Source organism: Musca vetustissima, unplaced genomic scaffold, assembly GCF_032173495.1.
Source record: "Musca vetustissima isolate MV318-11 ecotype Yass unplaced genomic scaffold, APGP_CSIRO_Mvet_v1 utg79878, whole genome shotgun sequence".
In the NCBI taxonomy this organism is placed as follows: Eukaryota; Metazoa; Arthropoda; class Insecta; order Diptera; family Muscidae; genus Musca; species Musca vetustissima.
Genome location: NW_026880542.1, coordinates 21,076 through 30,685, shown reverse-complemented (window position 1 = coordinate 30,685; position 9,610 = coordinate 21,076). Strand labels below are relative to the sequence as shown.

At 36.0% G+C, this 9,610-nt stretch overlaps 1 protein-coding gene across 1 annotated transcript; it reads right to left on the bottom strand.

Annotated features, from left to right (window-relative positions):
- Window positions 1-1,007: 1,007 nt before the first annotated feature.
- Window positions 1,008-9,402, bottom strand: LOC133326220 (low-density lipoprotein receptor-like; the record flags this gene model as incomplete). The annotated part of the gene is made up of 2 exons (XM_061534901.1): window positions 1,008-1,144; window positions 9,204-9,402. Coding segments are annotated over 2 exons (336 nt in total), but the record flags the coding sequence as incomplete, so codon positions are not given.
- Window positions 9,403-9,610: the final 208 nt, after the last annotated feature.

The following is a 9,610-nucleotide window of genomic DNA, read 5'->3' as shown; positions in this document are numbered from 1 at the left end:
GGAACTTAAACATTCCGAAAATTAAAGGTGATATGGTTATGGCCTGGAATCCGATATGCCAAATTATGGCCACTTCGATGAGAAATTTCGGTTAATAATTCCGAAAATGGGATATATGTTATGTTTTAATCCCCAAGAACCCGGATTGCCAAATAGCAGCAGCATAAGCTGAAAACTTGACTAAAGTCTTCAAAATACTGGGACCTTTATATGAAGGCAATGTCAATTCTAATGGATCTATCAAATGTAGCCATGGGTCTACCTCGATTTCTTCTACTTGTTACGAGCCACCTTGCTATCCGAATTTTGAGTTTGTTTCGACTCGACCCAAACTTCAGGAAACAAGAGACATCCTATCTATTGAGGACATAAAATGAATGCCGACTCAGTCAGTTATACTTACTGGTACTCAAAAACTCCGGCCTATCAAGATCACCAATTATTGTTGTTTAAAGGCGTGTGCCTGAATAATTATCTTTCCGTTGCATGGGTAGGAGTCCTTTTTCTTTTCTTTAAAAACATAATACCCACCCTTTTTGAGCATTACACCCACACGTATCATTTGCCCTTTAAGTGGTGTGCAGCAACAGTAGCAGCCGGTATTGAGGCCAATTCCATGGTTAAGAATGCCATTCCTGTTTCCCCTTTAATAAACTTCTTGTCATTTGCATGCGTTTCGAAAAATTGCTGCCACCGAAAAATCCTTCATATATGCATAAGCACGTAATACATGCACACATATACACACACCCGCTCTCCCCAATACCTGTATAATGTTTATGTCATATATCTTCATCATTCTTATCATCCACAGATTTGTGTGTGTGTATGAGTTCTTTTTGTAAGTGTGTGTGTGTGATTGTTATTTTTTGTCGTTGTCATGTTGTTATTCAGAATATCTGCGGTAAAAATCCTTTTCCTTCGCTATAATCGTTGTCCTTAACTATGTACATTTACATATACACACACACATTTATACACATTATATCTGAAACCACAACACTTACCTGTACAATGTCACCTTGATCGTGTCCTGATGCTGTGAATGTTAAGTGACACAGAAACGGGAGTTTATTCCACTGTGGTGTTGGCACCTTAATGGAGTACGTTCGTCCAATGTCGCCATAATAGGTGCGGTTACAAACTGCAATGACATAAAAGCAAACGAGAAGAGAAAAAAACACATGAAGATGATGAGAAAAGTGTAAAACACAAAAGAAACCAGTAAGGAAAGTAGTAAAGTCGGACGGGGCCGACTTTATGATACCCTTCACCACTTTGGGTGTATTCAACAGGACCATTAAAATGAAATTGGATGAACTAAAATAGTTGATATTTATTTAAATGTGAATCTACCTAGATATATCCATAAAGTATGTAAATCGACTTCAAACAAATATAAATAGGTCATCCACTAATAGGTCAGCGCTATGTCTGTACTTCTGGAAAACGCAACTACGTAATTCTATGCTAAATTTTGTAAGTTGTGCAAAATTTGATTTCAATCTGACTAACATGAGGAGTTTGATGCCCAATTTACTTGAAACCGGGGGAAAATATATATGGATCTCTATCCAAATATTAAGCGATTTGAAACAAACTTGTCACAGGTTAGTTTGTTCTAATTTCAGAAAGTTTTGTTCCTATCAGCTCATTGGTTCCTTGGTGCGTCAATTACTTAAAATCAATCTATAATAAAAGGGAGCTATATCTAAATCTGGACCGATTTTCACGAAAAAAACTGACATCACTCTAGGCTCAATTCAGTACGTTATGCCAAATTTCGTGCAAATCGAAAGGTATCTTGCGACTTTGGTGCACCATTTACATGAAATCGGACGAAACTATATATGGGAGCTATATAGAAATCTGGACCGATTTTCTCGAAACTTGGCAGATATCACTCTAGGCTCATTTCAGTACGTTATGCCAAATCTCTTGCAAATCGAAGGATATATAGGGACTTTGGTGCACCATTTACATGAAATCGGACGAAACTATATATGGGAGCTATATAGAAATCTGGACCGATTTTCTCGAAACTTGGCAGACATCACTCTGGGCTTAATTCAGTACGTTATGCCAACTCTCTTGTAAATCGAAGGATATATAGGGACTTTGGTGCACCATTTACATGAAATCGGACGAAACTGTATATGGGAGCTATATCTAAATCTGGCCGATTTTCTCGAAACTTGGCAGACATCACTCTAGGCTTAATGCAGTAGGTTATGCCAAATTTCGTGCAAATCGAAAGATATATAGGGACTTTGGGGCACCATTTACATTAAATCGGACGAAACTATATATGGGAGGTATATCTAAATCTGAACCAATTTTCTCAAAACTTGGCAGACATGACTCTATGCTCAATTCAGTACGTTATGCCAAATTTCGAGCAAATCGAAGGATATATAGGGACTTTGGTGCACCATTTACATGAAATCGGACGAAACTATATATGGGAGCTATATCTTAATCTGGACCGATTTTCACGAAACTTGGCAGACATAATTTTAGGCTCAATTCAGTACGTTATGCCAAATTTGGTGCAAATCGAAGGATATATAGGGATTTTGGTGCACCATTTACATGAAATCGGACGAAACTATATATGGGAGCTATATCTAAATCTGGACCGATTTTCACGAAAATTGGCAGACATCATTCTAGACCTAAATGATTAGGCTGTACCAAATTTCGTGCAAACCGAAAGATATATAGGGACCGTTTACATTAAATCGGTTAAATATATATATGGGAGCTATATCTAAATCTGAACCGATTTTTCCCAATTTCAATAGGGTTCGTGCTTGGCCGATTAAGTGTCCTATGCCAATTTTCATCCAATTCGAATAATAAATGCGGCCTGTACTTTGTTTACAATTTAACATGGACAGACAGACGGACGGACGGACTGACTGACGGACATGCATAAATCGACTTAAAAAGTGATTCTATGCATATTCTCAAAAGGAACCATGTGTCTATCTCGATTATTTTTGCCTGCTACAAACATATGCACAAAGACATAATACCCTGTACCACAGTGTGGTGAAGTGTATAAAAACAACAACGACAACAGCCAGCATTGAGGCGAAATGGAAAAAAAATCATCATCAGCATTTGAAACAAACAAAGAAAACAACAACAATTGTTAGAGATTGGTATTCAAAATCTTTGCCGGGGGATTTCTACAAATACACAAGCAGATACACAGACAGACAGACACATGATTTCTATGGTTTTTTGATCTTTGAGTGTATCTGCTCCTGCTGCTACTGCTACTGTTCTTGGCCCCTGGCAATGACATAAAGGTGATAATTCAAAAACACCAACATAATTTGGCCAGAGACTTGAGTTATTCATTCATGCATTCGTTCATTCAATCCACAAACAGACAGAAGCTGATTCCGTAGGCTTTTGTGATTTAGTGGCAAAGGATATGGACTAATGATAGATAAGCCAGCATATCTGTTAGAAGTTGATTTAAAGTAGCTTTCTAAATCAATGCATGTGGGTTTTTGAGACAGATTTTTCAAAAACAAATCTCCATAGATTGGATTTGTTTTTTTTTTTTTCAAGTGACAAACGAACGCATATAGCAAATTTTGTATGTCCTTCACTATCAGAAGTGCATGGGTTCTTTTTCGGTATTAATAATTTTTAACCGAATTTGACTTTTATTTGAAATATGGGATTCCTGATAAAAATAAATGTAACAAGTGAAGAAGCGTTAAGTTCGGCCGGGCCGAACTTTGAATACCCTCACCATAGATATACTGACAGGTACTTGAAATGAAAATATAGGGAAAATACCAAAAAGTGGACCTATACCGACATTTATACAAACCCATTATGTAAACCATAATACATATTTCGGAAATTTTTAATGGATAATTATACCATCAGCCTTATGGCTAATGGCTAATTTGACCGTGTCAAAGTGTATACACCCTATACTTTGACACGGTGAAAATGTACCTCATAGAAATAATGGTTCTAGACCCCATGTTTCTTTGGACCAAATCCGTTTCAGAAAATTTTGAATTCATCCAAACTTTGCCCATCTTATTATTCCTTCCAAACTTAGTTCAAGTTCGAAGATGGGGAATATCGGTCCCCTTCTTCTAGTACCTCCCACTCAGGGGCTAGGACTAAAAGCGGGTTATAGTTCATTATCGAACCTTACGTTCTACTTTTTTCGTTCTACTTTTTCGGCTGAAAATCGCGCTCAAGAACCTCAAAATACCGAAAATTGGGGGGTACCCTTATATGGGAGCTATTCCTTAACGTGGACCCATATATCCCATCTTCGAACTTGACCTGCCTGTAGAGAAACGACGACTCTATGCAATTTTGCCGATCTATCTCAATTCGTTTAGACGCTAGAGTGATTACAACAGACGAGCATGCTTAAATCGTCATAGAATTTTACGCTGATCAAGAATATTCATACTTTATAGGGTCGGAGATGATTATTTCGATGCTAACGGAAAAACAAACCTAATATACCCTCCATAGTGGAGGGTATAAAAAAGTACTGTTTATGCTTTCCACATAGAGTATCTGTAATTGCCAACACTAGTTTTTCGAAGCATGAAGAACCTACTATCACATAACACCGTAGCATAGTCCCCATATAAATATCCCGGTGACTTGAGGAATATTTAATGCAACTCCCGCCCGGGCGAACTTTGCGGCATTTTTACTCGTTTATACAACATATTGGTGAGGTACAACATATTGAGCTTCAAGAATGATTATTCCAGTCACCATTGATGTTTGTTTATAAATTCAGATTCTGCCCCTTATTACATTACCACCACCGAGAGGGGCAAAGTATGGTTCAATTCTATATGTTCCAGTCACCTTTATACTGAGAGTGCACCAATAGCTTTCTATGTATCTTCTACTGATGACAGGGATTGATATTTAAATCCAAACAAAAATAAAGAGGACATCATATTTATCCATCACTTCATAACAAATATATCCTATTTCTGATTTAAGAGACTAATTTAAAAACTTCTAACGAATTTCCATTTTATTTGAATACAATTAAAAACATAAATCTCAACAAAATCCAATCAATATCATAGCTAAACTGTACAAATTCACTTCATTTGTATTCATATCAATGCAAACAGGCCCAAAATACAACAACAAATCAAAGTTGTTGGTCCCCTTTTTTACAGAGGACACAAAAAACAAAACGAAAGCAAATAAAAACTTTGTTTTCTAATTTTTATTCGACACGCTTTTCTACCTCTACAAACCATTTCCCCTCGCCCAAATCTCAATGTCAATAATAGGAACATTTTTGTTATTGTTGTTGGAACTTTATCGTTTGTTTATTTATTTTTTATTCGTATTTTTGGAATGTCTTTTTTTCCAACAGCTGACTTCATATTTATCGCACAGCCAACATATAAATCCATCATCCCTTGGTCATCCTGTATATTTTTCATCATAATGAGTCGATGTGTGCTTTGTTGTTTTTTTATAAATAAAACAAAATATAAAAATTCTTTACAGAATCAATGTTGTTGTTTATAACTCCCTCTCTCGCTCTTTCATATGTGTCTATATGTTGATGACCTGTCATAGCTTTGATTACATTTGTCTGTTTTTTTTCTGTTTCCTTGCATGGTTGATCGTTGGTTCCTATAGTGATGTATTTCAGTTTCCTTGTACACTATTTTCTTTGGTTCAATCTCTGCGTTTCACTCAATAGGTAGGTGTTGCTTCTACAATCACTGTCTGAGTGTGTCCTTCGTTAAATGTCCTCTGGTACATTCTTTATCATTTACCCTTTTGGACTACTAAACGAATGTAAAGCAATGCGCTTGTGTAAAATTGTAAAAAGTGGGAATTTTCAAGAGATACCGGAAGTGAAGTAGACATTGTGTTTTAAAGCCACTGGCGGAGACTGATGCATGCAGTATGCAAATTTTAAGTAGTACAAGAACAATTGCGAAGCGGTATAAATGAAAGGGGTACAATTCTACCCACAAACTATTTCATCAAAACTAAAGGATTCCCGGTTCAAATATGGAACTGGAAACCCCTAAGTTCTACGGAATTACTGCCTAGGGTCGAAGTGGAGCACTTTTTTTATTAAATGTATAATATTTCAAAATTGTGGTGGTACCGGAGATGAGGGACCTATACAGTCGATAATTGCACTAAATCTTTATCTGGTATAAATAGTAGGGTCTGACATGTTTAGACCCCGCGGATGTACTATTCGTTATATGTTACTGGCTATTTGTGGGGAGTAAATATTACAATGCTCAATCTATGGATCACATAAAGTTTACAAGTTCACAAAAAATTTATATTTTTGGGGAGGTACCAGAAGGAGGAAGCCAATGGGTCTCTTCTTCTTCTTCTGACTTAATGTACTCGTAAATATGATAAAATTATTGCGATTTGCAAAGTTTGCGTCGACGCAAACATTTCATTTGCTTAATAATATTGAATTAACAAATCTTCACACTTTGTGTGGGAGGTAACAGAAGGAGTGGACCGATGGGTCTCATCTTTGGACTTGATCAAGGCTCGATAAAAATATTGCCATGCTCAATGTTTGGATGCAATTTGATTCTTCACATTACCAAAATAACGACACTTGGTGGGGGAGTTATTAGAAGTAGTGGACAGATAAGTTGCATCCTCCAACATCATATAAACTTGTTTAAATGATTAAATTAACATCGGATAGCCCATTCTTACGGCATTATGGGATCTAAAACTAATATTTCGATTAGGTACACGTTTGGCATAAGAAAGGGTTTTATAAAATCTATAGCCATAAGTCAGATTTTTTATAACATCTGTTTTTGATTTTGATTTACCATTTTATGGATGCTATACCAACAAATGGACATATATCGACGCAGGGACATACGGTCAGCCAATCAATGTTGAGCAAATAAAAAATCATTTAAGTTGGCTGTAATGGGGACTGTACGCCTACGCCTATGACCTATACCGATGGCTGTATGGGCTGACTGTATGGACCTATACCGATGCAGGACATACGGTCAGCCAATCAATGGATGAGATAATAAAATATCAATTAAGTTGGCGGCTAATGAGGCCTGTACGTATACGCGGTCGGATATCTTTAAAGGCATGTATGCTTACTACCTAAAATTTGGAAAATGTTTCCAAAACAACATCAGCAACAAAAGCAAATTAGTAAAGTCGGACGGGGCCAAATTCATTTGGCTATATTCAACAACTGCATTCTAACAAAAGTTGTCGAAAGTAATTATGTTATCTTTATCTATATATGTTAACCGGCTTCAATTAATCCATACATATATCAAAATCTCAAGAAATTTTGACAGACGTTAGGCTACACTAACTTCTATACATTGTACAAAATTGTGTACCAATCGGCCAAACTTCGGTGCACCAATTACATTAAATCGGACGAAAATATATATGGGAGCTATATCTAAATCTGAACCGACTTCAACAAATTTTCTACACGTTAGGTTGTACCAATCGGCTAATCCTGACTCTTTGGTGCATCATTAACATAAAATCGAACGAAACTATATATGGGAGCTATATCTAAATGTGAAGTGATTTCTATAAAAGTTTGTACACGTTATTCTAGACTCATTCCAATACGATATGCAATATTTCACCACAATCGGGTAAAAATGTAGTTTGGTGCAAATGGTAAAATGGGATGAAAATATTTATGGGAGCTATCTAAACCGATTTCGGCAAAAGTTCAGAGACATAAACCGGGTCGTACGCTGTCAAAATTTTTGTCTTAGTCGGACAAATATTGGGAGTTTGATTCATCATTTAAATAAAGCCGGACGAAAATATATATGGGAGCTATATCATACGTCCATGTGGACCTAATTCAGTAGGCTGTGAAAAATTTTGTCTTAATCGGACAAATTTTCGAAGTTTGGTGCACCATTAAGAAAAAATCGGACAAAGATACAATGGAAGCGATTTTCTAGATTCACTATAGGGTTCGTCCCTAGGCTGATGTAGACCGACGTAATACCAGTCAAATATGAAGTCTCATCGTATGAAATATTAATGCCAGTCAGAGACAGGGTCTGAATAAATTTAAACTACGTAGAAAAATGCTGGAGTGACCTTAAACATATCGTAAATATAGCAGTAGGTCTATACTGTGACTTTTAACAACATTCGATATTGTTTTAATTTCTTTTGTTATTGTAAAAACAATAAAACAAACAAATGAAATTGTTGTAAAATAGACGATATCGAATGTTGTTAAAGAGTTACAGAATACAGGGGCAGGTCTTTTATATCGACCTACATTGAACATTTTGTACGCACCAACATCCCAAGAAGTCAAATTAGAGCCACTTCGGCTGGTAATATTGAGCCCTAGTAGAATGTGTAAACACCAAAGGAGTTGGATGTAATTTGGAATTTCTGATTCTCATTTTGCAGGTCACATATTCAATAAAAATATCGTACGATTGTAAGTCTTTTAGAAGAGACTGTCTAAAAGTTGGGCCATTATAATTTGGAAATGTTGTGTCCTTATGCATACTGAATTTAGTTTTTCTGGAGTCAATAGCGTGTGAAATTTCATTGCAAACAATTAATTGTATAAGTCTACTATTTGACTATATAGGCCAATCCAATGGCCATTAAACGGGCATATTAAAATGTATTCGTTTTGAAAAGTTAGTATCTTCCTCATGATGGAGGATGCACTCGCTTCTCGTCTTATTTTAACTCAAAATTTTTTTGATATTCCGGAGGAGACCAAGTGCAACTACTTTAGTAGATAAAAGCTTTTTGTTGTTGCGGAACAATAGCTGTTGGTCAGACACACTTTTTCCAAAGCAAACATTACCATTAAATGTCAATAAATGAAATGAGGTAACAACAGTGAAAAAATATACCGACTATATTCAACAGAGAAATGTTCCTCCACATAAAAAAGCACCATGGGAAAAACGTCTGTGTATATTTCTATACACATTATTTCATTTCTATATTTTTTTTTATTTAGTTGTATTTTTTTCTAAATAGTTTCTTTTATACTTTCATTTATTTTGATTTCAATTTGAAGTTTTTATTTGTTTACTTCAGAGTTTATATATAATTTTCCTCATTTTTTGTTGTTGTTTGTTGCTGTAGTAGTTTTTTTCCTCTCAATTCATTTCTCTGATTGCTTTACTTACCCGTACAATGGCGCGGCTCATCGCTGCCATCCTCACAGTCAGCTTTGCCATCACAATATTTATCCAGAGGTATACAAATATTCGTGCTTCCCTTGCACGGATATTCTGAAACTCTACAGGCGATTACAATTGTAATTGCCAGTTGCACAAAGATGAGCAGGCAGCCATAGCATTTCATCCATTTGCTCGTTACGGACATCTGCAATGAAATCGTGATGGAAGGAGAAAAAAGAAGAAGAAAAACGGAAGAACTGTTAGCTTTTGTTGGTGTTTAACTGAATTTGAAAAAGAAGAAGAAAACCCATTGAAATGAAATGATTTTTGTGAAGGTGGAGTGTATTGAAACGTTTTGCAAAAGAACAGTGGTGTCACTTTGCGTATACGTTGTGACAACACGCATACGCGGC